An 18,499-nucleotide genomic window follows, 5' to 3' on the forward strand; every position below is an offset into this window, starting at 1 on the left:
GCAAATAAAGACATTTGAGGTAACTGTGATGAATGCCTTAGAGATACCTCAGATTATTATTTTAGACTTTTACCATTTATATTTTTGCAGTCTTGTGGGCATAATTTTTCAAAGGAAACTTTATTGAACCCCGTATTATAAAGCATTATTTTTTTCAGCCAGATTTCTTAATTTTTTTCCTACCAACTTTAGGCTTATAGCATATTGCCTTTTCTCCTCTGCATGTGTTTGTGGTGGTGGTGGCTTGATAAAATGAATATGAAACAAATTAATCTAGTGACTGGAAAGAAAAAAGTAAGGAAGTTAGGGATCTGTGAGTTCACCTGCTAGTGTGTGTGTTGCTGCTGAATTTTAAACTCCCGCCAAAGTTTCAAGTACTGGATTCTATTCTGCCCTGCTGCTCATCATCTGTGGCTACATATCATTTACACCTCTATTATGGTTGGAAAAAGAAAAAAAAAAGTCAAAAGCAATCTAATAATTATAGTTGCTTTCTTCCTATTATTTTTAAAACCCTGCAGTTTTTTTAAATAAAATTTTAATATTACTGTTCCAGTTATCTGCTAGTAAAGGAAAAAGGAAATCTCAAGGTAACGGCAGTGAAAGTTACATTTGAAAATGATCTTATATGCATGTTGGATCATAAAGAAACCATGTTTAAACCCTTCATCTAGTTGTAAACATTTGCTAATCCTCTGTTACTTGCAGAGGATTATGAATTATTCTATAAAATCACATTAAAAAGGTAGTTAGTTATGTGAGATATTAACTGATTAATATTTAATATATTTTTAATCCATACAAATATAAATAAAGAATGGTAAAACTTCAAGAAAAATAATATACATTTAGTGCAAGTTATGAGTTACATTTCTTCCTACCATGTCAGCAGTGGAACGTCTTTTGTGGAGAAGAAAAAATAAAAAGGACCGTTCTCAAATTTTACAGGGGGGGGGAAAAGATCTCCAGTGTTATAGCATGCAATTTTTACCAGATACACATATACAGAATTGTTCCAGCTCTTAACTAGTAGAATAGCAGTATTTTTCCTTATACTGCACAACATTGGTATATATCATAGTGTTTTCAATAATACAAAAATTGCATAAGACCAGGTCACATTATTGATATTTTCTGCAGCAAAAACAGTATTTTTCTTTGAAACACTAGTTTCATCTGGTTTTAAATTTTCTCATACTACAACAGCACATGGGTTGAAAGAAGTCTCGCATGGTTCTTGCAAGGTATCACCTGTTCAATCTGTTTTTGTCGCAGTGGATCTGTACTGCCCCAAGCATTTCATGATGTACAAACTTACACGTTTAATGGCACAAGAAAAACCTCCCTTCTTGTGATAAAACCTCAGTAACTCACAGTACATCTCAATATGAGAAACAACTGCTTCAAAAGGGCACGCCAATTTTAGAGAGGCTTTGTTACGGCTCAGGAGAGAGAGAAATAAAGCTCTTCTGGAATGTACAAAGGTGATGTGTAATAATTATACATGTCATGAGTTAACACAACAGTTTTCAATGGTAAAAAGGGCAAGACCTTTCAGTCTCCGCACGATGGCTCAATTCAGAATGATCCCTCCAGAAACAGGGACTAATAACACATCTCTCCAATGCTGAAGTACCAGGCTGGGGCTGGAGAATTGCGCCACCTCGCACAGCTCACCCACTGCACTATCATGGCAGACCTGACGTCTCGGGACGCATCCAGTGCAGCACAGCAGCTCTCCCTTCCCACGCTCCCAGCAGCCTTCCTCCTCGCCACATACTCCCCCAGACCAACTCCTGATTTCCAGCAGCACTGTTATGCAAAAACCCAGCTCTCGTCTCTGATTTTAGAAGTATCCCCCACACTAAAGTGTTGTGCTATTCAACAAATGAACCTCCTCTTCCGTTTCCTCTCTCTCCTCAGCTATGGGTTTCAGTTGAACATTATTGAGGCGGGGTCTTGGTTTGCCGTCTGGGCCATATGACGGAGGATATCTTTTTTTGTTATAATGCCAAGGAGGCGCCTGAAAAGGATAAATGGAAGATCAATATTAATCCAAGCAGGAAAATAATAAAGCAGAACAAATCTGTAGCCAAGTCCTTTTTGTTGACAGGAATAGAGCAAAAGTAAACAGCCCAATTGTCTTATTTAAACAAAAACATTTTATTAATCAAAATATTGAGGAACCACCGGTTTGTTAAAAGACAGCAATGCTGAGACACCATATCAGATGGTCTCTGACAGCTGTAGTCCATTTTAATGAAATACAAGTAATACAAGTAGAGCCCATGACAATTTTTATTTAACTTTTTCTTTCTACAAAAACGAAATTTCGATTAGCGTATGCCAACAAAAAAGTAACAAAGAGGGACAAAGAAAAAAGAGGTATGAAAAAGAAGTGATATTGATCCCATTTCATAAGGGAGGCATGTTCCAACCTAGCCATCAGAAGTGACATACCGCTTGATGGCCCAAAATCCTGACAGCAAATCAAACTCCCCTTCCCTCCATTTTTAAATCGCAAGGATACTTCCAGTCTGACGCACTGGCTCAGGCTGAACGTATTCATAGGAGCACACTGTATTGGCCATGAAACTTTTGTCAAATAAACAACAGTTAACTAGTTTTTCAAGTTCACAGCTTTAGAAAATAAATTGTGAACAATAAAAGAAAATTTTCATTTTCCAATTTAGATACTGTGCTCTTATGACAGGGTCTTCATGGCTTTTAAAATTGTAATTCTGCAAAGTATCAAGAAGGGTGAGACTGTCAAAAGGATAATATCACAGGAGAAGCAAAGAGCAGAATGAATGAGCTGCTGCCCTTGTTATTCTGGTTAGTACATTTCGTTTTGTCTTATTAAAGGACGCATGAAATACTTGTGAAATATTAGCATAAAATGAGAACAAAATTAGCATGTTTTGTACATAAGCAGCTAAACTTGGTGGGTAGGTTTAGCAGAGATGTAACTAGTAACCCATGTCCAAATTAAGACAAAGTCTACCTTCTATCTAAGGTTAGTTCACAACATCATGGTTAAAACAACAGTATCTAGATTCTGAAGTCAATAGTCAACTTACTAGCATGCCACTTAGTGGCTTAGGATATCACTGAACATTTCATAAAGGAGTACATTAATTGCTGTAGGTAACAGCAGCAGAATCACAGGACTTTACATAAAATCACAGGACTAAAATAAGAGTACTTGTAAAAAATCATCTTGATAAAGGGGGATTACAGGGACGATCTAATGCTGCGATACACTAAAAACATGCTTGGCTTTGCTTCTCAAAAGACATGATGCTTACTTTATTATTTAACAGCTATTTAAAGCTGTCAATATCAGAAAAAGAAATTGGCATATATGAAAAACTTCATTTGCATTAGGAGGGGGAAAAGTATTCCTAGCTGCGTGCTTTCCCACCTGGGGAAATCAGCAGATCAACTAGATGGATCTATGTGATCTCAGGAACAAAAATATCAGAAAGTTTATTGTTTACTTTCCTTTAATGTTGTGACTAACAGTATGTCCATATTAACAGCTTAATTTCTACAAAAGGATTTTGCACATATTTTTTTAGGGTTTAATACAAATTTTTAGCATAAGATTATTTCATTGTTCAGCCGATGTCTTAAAAGCCCTGAACAGTTCACAAGTTTCATGCTTCCTGACTTCTAATGTGTCTAATTATGAGATCTGATATATCTAATCACCAAGGGTTCGACGTGTTGCTTTAGTTGCTCGAGATGCTCTAATATGTTCTTCTTTGTGATGATCCCCAAGACAATCCTGAAACAGATCATGTTATGCTAATAACTGTGTGTGAAATCAAATAAAAAAAAGTTCTAATCATAATGAAAAAGGATTAGAGAAAAACTTAAAAAAAAAAAAAAATGGTTGCAGGAAAGCTAATGAGATAATTAAATGAAAAATGATTTCAACGTCAGCACCCTTTCCCAGACATTGCCTTTTTAATTTTTCTCCCAAAATGCTGAACACAATTGGATCTGCAATCACCCCAGAGCAGTATGTTTCTCATATCAAGTACACGTCAGGGAAGCACACTTCATCCCTTCATGTCTCTTCAGGTTTTAGAGGCGCTGAAACTAGAATCTACTTCATTTCCTTTTTTTAATAGTTATTTCTCCTCACACATACAGATCATTATTCACGTTTTAACAAGCCACAGTAGATGAACAAAGTAATAACTATGTAAAGTCATAGCAATTGAGGTTTGAAGCTGCACTATAGAGCAGGGTTATCTGGTGACCCTAAAAACTGACAAATATCTCATTCATGACAGTATAAATCAAGAGCAACTCCCTGAAATGGATATTCTGGTACAAATTAGGAAGAGCGAGGCTCAGTCTTTATATATCTCTATGTTTGTCCTCAGCACCAATTTCTGCAGTTTCTATTCAAATCTGGATTGCAACCAGTGAGTTGATGTGTGTCTTTATGCAGATATATTCAATTTGCAGGAAATTTGCTGAAATATAGATTAGTCCTTGATGTCCACATGGCTATATGCCATGGCTAAATACCAAAAGTACTAGTATTTACTATCTGATCTTGTTGTAATGGACGGTGTGCTCACAGAATATCACAAATTTGTAAACTGAAGTAGGACAACAAATATGAATGTCTGAAAACAGTGAATTATTAAAGCCATCCATACTTGCTGCTACTTTATCAGAAAATAGTTAAAAAATTATAGTACAGTTTGACATAGCTTTGCACGATTAAGCTTTAAGTCGATTTTGACATCAATGTCAATGTTTCAGCACTCAACCACAACAGAAACTAAGAAAAAAAATCATCATAGTAAATATTCTTCATTGAAGTTTTATCAATTCAAATTTCTGTCCCCAAAACAAGAATAATTGCATGCCTGCACTGACTTCTAAGTGTCAGATCACGATGTCCTTTCCCCATCAGAAAAAGGTTTTTAAAGTAATTTATGCTTCTGAAAACGTCTACTCACTGTTCAATACAGGGATGCATTGAAGAAAAAAAAGTAGCACATTTAAAATAAATTTCTTTTAAAATACATTTGAAAAAATAAACTTGGAAACCAATACGATACTTAAGTATTTGCCAGTCAGAGCAGCAGTCCTTTTGCAGACAGCAAAACAAAGCAAGTCCCACCCATATTTCAGGTTTCTTGGGGTTTGTCCAATGGACATTGATCCTAAATAACATGGATTAGCAGACAATGTTTCACTCCCCAGGTGCCTTAAAAGACATGCTAAAGAGAAAGAAAGATGCTATGGTAGCAGCTGCAATGTTGTGTGTCAAGTGTTTAACGCGAGATACAGGAAAGCAGAATGTTAAAGGAACAGCTATACGGAAAAAGATCATGTAAAAAAAGGAGTAGTTTAGGTAAGAGGCAATTATAATGAACATTTATGTTTCCATGCCTAGGGCTGATTTATTTAGTGGGTAATTACATGATGACTCCCTATAGTCGCATTTACAAACATTCTAAATCTTAAAATTACTTTCTTTAAATATTTTGAAGTGTAGAAACAAGGGTTGCAGATTGAAGTTCCAGAACTAGTAGCAGTTATTTAGTTGTTAGCATTCCAAAAACAAGAGCTTGGTGGTAATCGCCATCATGAAACTCCGGAAGAGGAGATATTGCCTGGATCATTTTCTCCCTTACTTTTTATGAACCCAGATATTTGTGATGTTGAATAGCTGATACATTGCCCATTGCCAGAACGTATATAAGAATGAAGAAATACAGGCCTTAGACTGTGCACCGCAAAAGACTAAATTTTTGCGAGACAAGTTGTGTCTCCTGCACATGCAAGTTGCACACACAAAACTTGCTGAATGAGAGCTAATTTTTAAAAGAACATCTTAAAATGACTGAAATCACCTGCTGCTCACTTGGAATACAAGAGAAGAATAAGAACTTAAGAGAGGTGCCACAGCACAGCACCTTCTTAATGAATAATTAGGGTCCTCAGTTGCAGTACCAAACTTAGGGGTTCAAATACCATGATCCTGGAATACATCCTGGTTCAAACACTCTGATCCTGGAAGTGAAAATTACTGTTTCTAACAAAACAAACAGCACTGCTGCTACTTTACTCACCCATTGTGTGTTACAAGGCACTGCCTCAGACCCAGCTTCCGGAATATATCCACCACTATTTCCATTGGTGTGTGGTCTGTCACGGTGAAAGGGCTCATATCAAGTATGCTTCTAAGCTTCAAAGGTCGAGGGCTTTCTGCTGGAAGCGATGGGGTATGCTGGGCAAAACAGACCCTGGAACTGCCAACAATCCCTTCCTGCTTCTTTCTAGCACTTTCTTTAAGAAAAAAGGTGGGGGAGGGGGAACATCAGAGGAGAAAGAATTTACATTCTTGGAGTAAGGTAAGTTAGTGCAAACAGACATTATCAATCAACATTACCAGACTGAGATGTTATTCTCTAGATGCTGATATTCTGATATATGCTATTTTGACGTGTTTCCATAGCCACTGCTTTATCCTTAAGAAGTGTTTGTGCAGAAATCACAAAAGCCATCTACCATACAGCTTTAGCCATTCTTCAGCTACTACCTTTCTCACTCCAATAAATAACTTTTATTTACCATAAAGAGGTGGAAAGACTTAAAAATTACCATACAGGAAGCACAGAGACAGCTGCTGAAAAAACTGTCAAGGGGAATGCCAATCTCAGTTGACAGCTCCCCCGTCATGACTCCAATGGCTGTAATTATTGTTGGTCTGAAACCAAAGAACTAATTTCTGATCACTCTGAAAATGCTGTCTTCTTGTTTATAATGAATTTACTTAACTGTGTGTGAACTGGATCCTCTTTGTATCTTCATCACCTTGGTGACATCAGCATCCCTCCCTGTACCCTGAACTTATTTCACACAATGACTCTCTTAAGGCAGCCAAAATCCAAGACTAAGCAACTTGCACTGTGCAATCTCAGCAGCTGAAATGAGTGTTACCTGTGAAAGTGTATTATTAGAAGAATGTTCTGCTATTCCCCCATTTACTCTTAAGTAAATGCAAACTTAAAACAGTATGATGTCTATAATAATTTCCAAGTTTTGGACATTCCTATGTATCCTACATAGTGTAATACCATAGTATACACAGTATTAAGACCACAGGCAAAGGTTTTACTGAAGTAAACAGTGTTGTGTTCATGAAGCATTTTTTAAAAAAGTTTCAGGAGACTTTTGTGTCTCTTTCTCAAGTGTCTTTTTTAAAGAAATACCTGTCAGTGTACAATCTTGCGAATTAAAAAAAAAAAAGTAGTTTAAGATGCAACTTCCGTCACTGATTTCATGCACCAAATGTTACCGTTTGTAACATTTTCTTACATAATAATGATTTTTTCCTTTGGATATGATAGTATTCTCAAAAACCACAGAATTTTTCTTGCCAGCGCACAAAGCATTGTCACAAGTATCACAAAAGTTCTATACTCACCCACAGAAAGAGGGCCTAAACAGGGCTTGCATGCTCATGTGCCCAGGGCCAAGTTTCCCATTACACAAACAAATTGAAAAACAGAAACCTAAAATACTTAATTTATCTCTCCATAATACAATCTTAGTTGTTATAACAACAGTAAATAATGTACTGTCAGAGAGAGGTACGATATATGTTTAAATTAAGAAGTGATTTGGACAGCAATTCTCACATAATCCTGCTGTTCTAAACTGAGAATTACCCAATTTTGAGGAAGAATGTTAATGTAGCGTCACTTGAGGAAAAGAGATACTAGAAAAAGCCTCAAAACAAACAAAAATATCGGACTAGATGACGTTTTGGCCTACTACAGCATAACAACTCTTGTTTTTATGACAAAGAGATTAACATTTTCTCCATTTCAGAGTCTGCTATTGAAGATAATCATATACTTCAATAAAGGAACAGACAGCCTGTACAAGGTATCTGAACCTGAAATAAGTCTAGAAACACACCGAGTAAGTTCTGTTTTAAGCTATAAGATAATTTAAATTGGCATATATAATCATGCAATACTGGAAGATAATTACCTATTGCAATAGTTAAATCTCTTCTTAGAGCAAAGCCCACTAGTCTCTGCGATTCTTTTGACATAATAACAGGAAAACCATTATAGCTGGTTTCATTGATCAGGTTTTCTATGTCTTCGACTGTCATATTATCCTGCGTCAGAACTGCTAAAGGTGGGTCACTTCTTCGAGGTCTCATAACATCAGCAGCCAGTGTTGTGTGAGTAAATTCTTCCTTTGCATCCAAGAAAGGATATCCATTCAGGCGGATGTGTGCCTCATAGATGCCTTCCCTACCAAAGGCATCTCCTACCCACTTACTGGTCATGACTGCAGCCATTAGGGGCACAATATATTCCAGCCCTCCTGTTAGCTCAAAGACAATAACTACCAGGGACACAGTCATCCTTGTCACACCACCTGCAAGAAAAATGGTAGCCTGTAACATTCTAGTATCAGATAACAATGAATTTAGAATTTCCTGCCTTCCTGTTGACAACTACAAACATAACATTGCTGTTAAGGGTCATCTGACAAACATCATTCTGTATAATACAAACAGAAGCAGACAAGAAAAATGAACACAGAACTTTTAGAAGTAAAAGTAAGCTTTAGGGAAAATTCCTAGAAAGTCAGAGAATAAAAGGGATTTGAAAAACATGTGCAGTTCTTTCATGTAAACTAAGAATAAAACTATGTATTTCTCCATACCACACCTAGGTTAAAAATACTCAGAAATGCAAGGAAATCAAGCAAGATAAGAATTTGGAAAAAGAATGGAACTAATACAAGGAAGTCACAGGTAGCAATTCAACAGCTATGTTGTCCAAAGGATTAGGAATTTAATGCCGTTGCTGAATCATAAAAGCTAAAGAGAATTCTGAGTTGATGAAATATCTTTTTTGGACAATGGGAGAAGACAGGGATTATATTTCTCTTTTGTTGGTATTCAAGATGTTTTTTCTGCCAAGGTTTCTGATGTCATATCTTCATTCAATAAAAGAATACCATCTTTCTTTCAATGAATTCCGAAGTGATTCAGATTGATCTATTAAAAGACAAAACAACCTCTCCGAAACCTAAATTTGTACCACTAGTTTATCTGGTCACTCAAATGCACTTTTCCTTAAGGAAAAGGTCTACTTTTTTGCAGAATCTGTACTAATAGCTTTTAAGTTTAATTTCTAAGGCAATGAAGTTGTAAGCTAGGACAAGACAAGACCTTCAAAAAATCTCTCCTAATTTAGGTACCCAACTTAAGCTTCCTTCCATGAAGCTGATTTTCGACAGTTTGTAAATCAGACTTGTTAAAAGTATCTCAAGCTGGACTCCTCAAATCACCAGACACTTCTGAAAGTTTTGTTTGGATTATGAGTTTCAAGAACACATTTTGCAATTCATGTAGATACGGCAGCTGATCACGTCACCTCATTGCAATAATTTCAACAGTACTTGACTCTGCAAATCCTCTACTTCATACATTTCAACAAACTGATTTTTCTGACTGATGTAGTAATGACACCTCTTGATACCAAAAACATAAAGCAAACACTACTATTTAAATTCTTTTATTTCTCATCAATTTAAATGTCACATGTTATTCCTCAAATGACAAGGATCTGGCAGTCTCGTATAGAGATGAGAATGAATTATTCTGAAGAGAGAGAAGTCCATATAAAAAGGTGTTCCAAAACCGCACACATTTATACCTCCCTTAATTTTTAATCATTATTTTGGCAGCATACAAGAAATCAGATACTTATTTACTTTGTTATATTTTAGTTACCTAAGCACGCAGCAGCACCAACCATGGCATAAAGACCAGGTGTAATACAGTCAGCTCCAACTTCACACCACTCCTTGAAAATGAACCAGTCATGATGGTAGTAAGCCAGCTGCTCCACTGCAATTCCTACAATCCTTCCTGCTATTGCTCCAATTGCCATACTAGGTATGAACAACCCAGATGGAACCTGCAACAAAACCAGAAGAACTGTTGTGACACTGATGGGAACATACCTCATGCATAGTTTTACAACAATTATTTTTTTTTGCCAAAAGAGATGCAAGTGCTCACGTTGTCATGTTTTTAACATTGCAAGGTTAGTAAAACTTAACACAATGCTATTGATACCTTTGATCAACCTGGTTAGCTGAATCCATTTTATGAGCATGTTTGGTTATATTTTACTGTATTTAAGAGCAAATCTATCACCAATACAGGACCACAAACTAGACTCTCGGTGCGAACAGCACAATTTTTACCATGTATGTGTCCAATCTGAGCTGCACTACTAGTACTGAAAAATCTTCCTTAGTATTTCCCATCTCCCTTATTACTTCATGTTCCTCTGAGTCAACATTCGCATACTAAACAAGCTTTGCATATAGGACTGCCTTCCCAGACTGCTTCCTAACACTGCTATAAATTAGATGGCCAGCTAAACAGGTGATCTTTAAAAGAAGCTTTGCTCACTGTATTGCAGTTTCCCATACAAAGTTGTGTATATAGAATGCTAAATACACTAACCAGAGAAAAAGGCAGGACAAATCCCATTGCAAAAAGTAAGAAAGACATTACTGTAAAGAAAAGTTCCTACTGTAATTTTAGTTATTTAAACTGTTTTTCTGTTATTAACTAAAACCTGAAAAGACCACATAACCCTGTCATACGAACATGGCTTATTAAAATACTACTGCAAGTCTTGCTTTTATCATCAGCTTCATAAGGAGTAAGGATTCATCTCAGAAACTGCTGTTGTGTGTCTTTTCTCCTCCTTAGGAAGTTAATCATCTTTTCGAAAAACTTACTGGTGTCTAGATGTCTCATTAAACTGGAAATGCCCGCTGCTTCTCCTCATAGCAGTTGTCAGTATCAAAATATTTTCTACCGTGACTGAGGTACAGATCTGACTACAAATAAGTAGTAGAATTTTTACTTTTTGTCTAAATGCACCTACACCCATCTTGTCATAATAACGTCATTAAAAAATTGCACTCCTGGTGTAATTTAATAATTTTTTTCCACTGTGCAGCTGTGAAATTTCAATACTGTGCATTTCCAAACTATAGATTTTGCCATGTAATGCAACGGCTGGTGCAGAACTGTATTCCAGAATCTATTTGCATCATTATGATCATTATTATTATTACTATGGCTAATATTTATGGTTGCAAAGATGATTTCTAACAGACAAACCAAGGACAAACAAACATAGCAAACTTTGTGTTTCAAGGCCAGCAGCACAGGTTTTGGGGAAAAAGTTTAATAATCCTTCATTCCCAGCCTGAATTACCTAATATTTCAGTGTTGATAGAGGTAACTATTCAATGCTATCATTTAATGTACTATCCAAATTGTGCATTTATACCACTACTGTTATTTCCCACAATTAATCATGCATCTAAACCACTTTCTAACTGTTAAAATCAAAATTTTTTCCTGAGTGAAATTCTTTCTTAGTGAACAGTTCAAGAGCACCCTGAAAAAATAACATTTCAGATCTAAAAGTAATTGAATAAATCTTTGAAACTGCCTCAGATTCTAATCTGCTACAGCAGTATGCCACAGAAATTCAGTCTCAACATGGAAATTACATCCAAATTGCTTCTGGTCCTTTGTTAACATAACTTTTTCAGGCATCTAGCTCCTTCTCTTCTTTCCATCACATGTGGATAATGGTTACAAGTCTAATTGTAATTATGACTTTACAGCTGCATTTGTTTGCATAAGCCTCTGAATCACAAGTCACAAAGTGGAGAGGAACCTTCACTGAGAAGGAACAAGGAAAATTAGTTAGGTTCTACCTTGTTTTAGCTTTCTTCTCCAGTGCATGCCAGCCAAACTCAAGTTAAACTACAGAGGAAAAGATTTATTCTGTGGTAGGTATATCATCTTTGAAACAAGCAAGGAAATCAGGATATGGGTGCAACTTTCCACTTCTTTGATAGTGCAGTTAGTTGCACACCAGCCAGGTTCTGAGGCAAAGCTGTAATCCCACCCCAACTGTTGATCATCAGCATTTAGACACAGTAACGAGTCTACTGATAATAAGCAGTACAGTATATGTACAAAAGCCTGAAAGGAAAGAAACAAAACCAACCAACCAACCAACAAAACTAACACCCCACAAACCACTGCCAAATCAGCTTCCTGGTGATCTTTGTTCATGGCAGTAAGGGCAGCAGGAATCACCATGCCCCACAGGCAGCAGCTAAGTTGCTTTGCTTACCTTACAGGAAAACAGTTCCTGTGCACAGCTTGCACATGGCTACAGCTCCAGGAACAGACCTGGAGAGCCCAGAGGATCCTTAATAATGATTTAAATGACAAAGTTGTCTTTTTTTTTTTTTTTTGCTTAATTTTGAATTTTCTCCTCCTTTCCTAGAAATAAAGCTTAAAATGCAAATAAATATAACATTAAAGTGACATCCCCTTCTCCAGATCTCCAGATACTGGCCGACATTCTAACCAGCCATATGCTTTAAAGCCTCAGAGAAATATATGTAGCACAGTCCCATCAATGACAACAGCATGACTCCTTGCCTATTGGCAAAGTGATAAATACATCCTTACAACTTCACAAAAATATTTCCACCAAATTGCAGATGCTGAAGTTATGAGGAAATGAACCAAAACCACATGAAATGTAAGCTCTACGCTTCTCTAATCTAGTGAATTCTAATACACAATGTGTGATCCTATGGTGACAATCCCATGAGAAAGAGCCAGATGCACACAAACACATGAATGGCAAGAAATGTTATAATGCTTAGTAAGGCCTAGCCCTAGATATAAGTGAAATGCAGTAAGTGAACACAAGATTGGAGTGGTCATCTTATAGAATAATGTCTGAAATTTTGACCTGTGGAACACTAGCATTTGAAATACACACAATGCATTTCTCTTACCCATCAACCAATATACAGAAAATAACTTCAAATAACAGACTGCAACATCTTCTAAAATATCAATATGTGAGAAACACAGCACGATATTGTTCTATCAATTCCAGAATGACAGAATAGTTGAGGTTGCACGTAACCACTCCAGATTGTGTAGTGCAACACCTCTGCTCAAGCACAGTCAACTACAGCAGGTTGCCCAGGACTGCATTCAGTCAGGTTTTGAGTTATCTCCAAGGCTGGAGACTCCACAAGTTCTTTGGACGACCTATTCCAGTGTTCAACCACTCTCACGGTAAAGAAGTGTTTTCTTATGCATGCAGTTACATAGAACAGCAACATTAAAGTTAAAGCCTGTTTAAACACAAATCCTGCTTAGTGAACATTCTACAATATGTTTGTGTTAAGACACGTTTGATAATGATACAGTTGCAAAAAACTATGAAGGGAGCCTGACAAGACAGAAAATGGTGACAGCATGACAGTTCTATCTCATTCAGAAAACAGCCACAGGTTGCAGAGAAGCTGAAGAGAGCTCCAAAACAGATTTATGAAATGACCAGGAAAGACAAGTGATTGTTATTAATTATAATTATTTAAATAATTATTAATTAATTAATTATGCTGCTTTGTAATGGAGAAGACATTTCCATTACAGTCACATGAACAAAGCCCACTTTCTAGTCATGATATGCAATACTGGAAATTTCAGGAAAGAAATCATCATTGGCTCCCTTTGACAGTCTGCAGTAATTACATTTATGTGATAAATGCAGAAAGCAGATTAAAAAAAACCCTACAAGTTGTTCAAGAGGTACAGTCTTTTCTTCTTCCACGTAACAGGACTAGGCAACCTGAGTGGTTATGTTTGAACTCAGCTGAACTCAGCTCTTAGAAATTTTAGAATCATCCTTATTGCTGAATCAGGTCCATACAAACAACCATCCACCCACGCAGTTACTGTTCCCTATTAAATTAAGCACGTGTTTCTATTCAGCTGAAAAAACGTTAGTTTGAATTTAATTAAACTTAATACTGTTTTCTACAAGAATTGCTTACTAATCAGCAGAAAAAGACCCTTTTTTTAAAAGAACTACACATGAAAAAAACAAACAAAAAAAACCCCAACCCCCAAAGCTGCTAGCTTTGAGAGATGGAAAATGAGAAAGGCAGTAATTAAACAATCACAGCAGATGACGCAGCCACTGCATTCACACTTACCTTGATACCAAAGGTGAAGACTGTCATGATTATTTTAAATATGAGTGCTAAACACAACTGCCATATAGCTGAATAGACTCCAGTGCCTGCTGGACGGTCAGGAATATCATCTACTATTTTGCTCGCATTCATATCGTTTCTGTAGTCACAGAGGGAGGAGGATTCTAATGGCCCACAGTCTGTGAAGAGCTCTTTAATAAGCTCACTGGTGTTTAGCCTTGTATATGGATTAGGAAATGCAATGACAGCTGTTATTGCTGCAACAATAATAACCTCCAGGACAGGATACTTCCCAAATTTTGTAGATTTGCGTCGACGACACCATGCGATGTTTGCTCGGATGAAAAATGCTCCCCAGAGCCCACCAAATACTCCCAGAAGAATAAAAGGAAGCAGTTCAAAAAGGTACCAAGGAGTGTGATATTCCACATAAAAAAGAACTAGGCGGCTATTACCAAAAGGGTTGATGGACCTTAAAACAAATGCAGCTACTAAAGCAGCAAAAAATGATCTCCATAAAGTTTTCAGTGGGAAATAGTAACTGACCTGTAAAAGGCAATATATGAGAACTATTAGAGATACAATTAAAAATACTGAAAAGACTGTTTTATGCACTGTGTTACAACACTGCTGCTCACATGATACATGCTAAAAAAAAAAAAGTACTCTTACATTACCAGTATTATTTCTGTCACTTGGAGCACTGGCGCTCCAGCACATACTACGTTTTTATAAAGCTCTACAACAATTCATATTTGTAGAATCACAAAATGGTTGGGGTTGCAAGAGACCTTAAAGATCATTTAGTTCCAACCCCCTGCCATGGGCAGGGACACCTTCCACTAGCCCAGGCTGCTCAAAGCCCCATCCAACCTGGGCTTGAACAATTCCAGGGATGGGGCATCCACAACTTCTCTGGGCAGCCTGTTCCAGTGCCTCACCACCCTCATGGTGAAGAATTTCTTCCTAATATCTAATCTCAGTCTACCCTCTTTCAGCTTAAAGTCATTACCCCTTGTCCTATCACTACATGCCCTTGTAAGAAGTCCCTCTCCAGCTTTCCTGTAGACCCCCTTCAGGTACTGGAAGGCTGCTGTAAGGTCTCCCCGGAGCCTTCTCTTCTCCAGACTGAACAACCCCAACTCTCTCAGCCTGTCCTCACAGCAGAGGTACTCCAGCCCTCTGATCATCTTCGTGGTCCTCCTCTGGACTCATTCCAACAGGTCCACGTCCTTCTTATGTTGGGGGCCCCAGAGCTGAACGCTGTACTCCAGGTGGGGTCTCATGAGAGCGGAGTACAGGGGGAGAATCAGTTTTAAATAGAATAGTAAAGCAGTATTGAAACCACTGCTTTTTTAAGACTGTCAGGAAATAATGCATAGTAATTTATGTTTAAAAGCTTCCCTGTTTATACGTATCTCTTTTTAGCATTCATAAGAATCAGACTATGTACTAGCTGTTCTCTAAAATTTCCTGCTAATACTGTGTCATTTCCATTCAACCTACATTGAAAGGTTTCTGGCAGATGTGCTATTTTTATGAAGTATGATTAAAACAAACATTCCTCAAAACAGACCATGCAATTTCATACTTAAGCACCACATAGCCTGATTTGAATTTCAAGAGAGTTGTCTTCTGAGTTTTTTTGGAATTTTTTTGGCAACAAAGGAATTCCTCAAAATCCCCTAATGATATAGCAAAATTATACAAGAAAGAATATTTTGCTTCCTTTTTTCAATTCAGATTTTTAGATTTTTAGGTTTTTAAAAAATGCTAATGATCTAAGTAACATTCTTACGTATTTTGAAAACAACTAATGAAAACTAATTTAATATGAAACATTTCTTGGAGAAGAGAGTTTGGTTGCCTTGGAGGTCAGTTTTATAGCATATTTGCTGTTTTAATAATTAACATATTTAATTGTGTTTAGTGTCTGAAACTTTAAGAAAAGTAATGTTTAAAAACTTGCTTCACAAAACTGTCAAATAGGTTTCTAAAGCCTCTTTCAGAATTTAAAAAAAAAGCCCAATTTTTTAAAATTTTTTTTTAGCATAGACTCTTAGAGTGAAAAACTGCTGTATGTCTATCTGTATTAAACTGCAATTATTAACTGACTCAGCACGTCTCTAGAAAAATATAACTGAGAATAAAGCAAAGCCGACATCCATCCAAAGAAAAGAAAAAATATCTTTAGGAGTTGGCCAGTGACAGGACTCTTGACTTTGAAATATGGGCCCAAAGATAATTTCCTTCTTAGGACAGACTCTGCAGCTTAAAGGAGTCTAACATTATTCATGCTAAAATAATTATTTTTAATACCTATCCTTCAGTGCCATCTCTTGACATACCTCCTCCAGACTGAAAAGGACTCCACCAATTGGGGCACCAAAGGCTACAGATACTCCTGCTGCTGAGGCAGCTGACAACACCTGGAAAAGAACAATGGTGATGGGGTTTTTTTGCAGTCTGTGATATGCTTTAAACATGAAGAATGGAATCTCATTACAGTTACCAGTTTCTTCTACGTTTCTATCAAGAACACACAGACTTGCTAACAGAAAAGCATCATCAGGGTATCAGAATGCTTATAAAATGTGGCCAGAGGCCACAGCAGCCACCGACCAGGGACTAGCCATGACTATGCCAAGGATGCTGCTCAAAGCCTCCCCAGCGAAGCACCCAAAGGAGTCTGGGCTTCACTATGAAGCTGCTGATATCTCATTTTCAAGAAATTGTAGTAAGCTTTCTCTGTGTTAGATGTGCGTGGCGGAGAAGTCCACCAATCACAAATGTAATTCAAGGGAGAAAAAAAATCAATGACAGACTACATAGCTTTTATATCAGTCCTGGAGATTTGTGCTCAGTAGTCTTCAAGCAAAAACCTGCAAAAAGATCTGAGGTGAACTGAGATTAAGGGAGAGATTAAGAGGAACTGAAGCAGCAGCTGGTCCTACAGCATCATGGATGAATTATGTTCAATATACGAGGATGGTTAAAGTGCATGCTAATTGTAACAATACTGGACAAATCCCTTGCAAGAACACTGACCCCGAGGTAGTAGCCCATACACACCTGTGGAAGAATAAACAGAGAAACTCAAACAATTATTACATTATTCTGAGATAAGCAGCTAAACCACAGGTAAGAAACAATTTAAGAATACACAGTTTTAAAATACGAAGTGAACCCGAATTTCCCACTTGCAGTCTCCTCCTAGAAGTTCAGCCTGAGAACTGAAGCACAGTTGGGATGACACCCTTTTTTATTTTACAGTACGAAAATTTTATTGAATTAATAAGATTGTTAAATTTTGCTACTCTCTGTGACTATACTTGCTTTCATTAGCACGGCACTCTCTATAGGGTTTACGTGACAAGGTTTTGGTAGCAGGGGGCTGCAGGGGTAGCTTCTGTGAGAAGACATCAGAGGCTACGCTCACGCACAATAGAGCCAGTTCCAGCTGGATCCAAAACGGACCCAACACTGCCCAAAGCTGAGCCCATCAGTGATGGTGGTGGTGCCTCTCTTGATAAGATACTTAAGAAAGGGTAAAAAGCACTGCACAGCAGCTGTGGCAGAAAGGAGTGAGAAAAATGTAAGAAAAACAGCCCTGCAGACACCAAGGTCAGTGAAGGAGGGGGAGGAGGTGCTCCAGGTGCCGGAGCAGAGATTCCTCTGCAGCCCGTGGAGAAGACCATGGTGAGGCAGGCTCTACCCCTGCAGCCCATGGAGGACCATGACAGGGTGGATCTCCACCCTGCAACCTGTGGAGGACACCACGCTGGAGCGTGGATATGCCCTGAAGGAAGGAAGCTGCAGCCTGTGGAGAGCCCACGGCAGAGCAGGCTCCTGGCAGGAGCCACGGCCTGTGGAGAGGAGCCCACGCAAAAGCAGGTTTTCTGGCAGGAACTGCAGCCTGTGGGGGATCCAGGCTGGAGCAGTCCGTTCCTGAAGGACTGCACCCTGTGGAAAGGACCCAGGCTGAAGGAGTTCGTGAAGGACTGTCTCCCATGGGTAGGACCCCACGCTGGAGCAGGGGAAGAGCACGAGGAGGAAGGAGCTGCACAGACAAAGCGTTACAAACTGACTGCAGCCCCCATTCCCCATCCCCTTGTGCTACTTTGGGATAGAAGAGTCAGGCGTGAAGTTGAGCCTGGGAAGAAGAGAAAGTTGGGGCAAGGTGTTTTTAGTTTTATTTCTCGCTATACTACTCCGTTATTAATTGGCAATAAAGTAATCTTTCTCAAGTCTAGTCTGTTTTGCCTGTGATGGTAATTGGCGAGTGATGTCCCTGTCCTTATCTTGACCCATGAGCTTTTCATCTTATTTTCTCCTGCTGTCTTGCTGAGGAGGAGGGGTG

The 18,499-nt window shown here is 37.9% G+C and overlaps 1 protein-coding gene across 5 annotated transcripts in view; it reads right to left on the reverse strand.

The window, feature by feature from the left end:
• Positions 1–698: 698 nt before the first annotated feature.
• The window catches only part of CLCN3 (chloride voltage-gated channel 3), a 54,629-nt gene continuing 36,828 nt past the window's right edge, over positions 699–18,499 (reverse strand). For 2 of the 5 annotated variants that reach the window (XM_059817424.1, XM_059817425.1), the window contains exons 7-12: positions 16,488–16,568; positions 14,140–14,685; positions 9,800–9,986; positions 8,035–8,433; positions 6,105–6,321; positions 1,881–2,023 (exon numbers count right to left, since the gene is read on the reverse strand). In XM_059817424.1, the coding sequence (XP_059673407.1) occupies positions 1,933–2,023; positions 6,105–6,321; positions 8,035–8,433; positions 9,800–9,986; positions 14,140–14,685; positions 16,488–16,568 (1,521 nt within the window). In that variant the 3' untranslated portion in view covers positions 1,881–1,932. Of the gene's footprint in view, positions 2,024–3,714; positions 3,791–6,104; positions 6,322–8,034; positions 8,434–9,799; positions 9,987–14,139; positions 14,686–16,487; positions 16,569–18,499 lie in introns of those variants that run through there. The other 3 variants (XM_059817423.1, XM_059817426.1, XM_059817427.1) reach the window with 3 other exon arrangements.

Source organism: Gavia stellata, chromosome 5, assembly GCF_030936135.1.
Source record: "Gavia stellata isolate bGavSte3 chromosome 5, bGavSte3.hap2, whole genome shotgun sequence".
Taxonomy (NCBI): domain Eukaryota; kingdom Metazoa; phylum Chordata; class Aves; order Gaviiformes; family Gaviidae; genus Gavia; species Gavia stellata.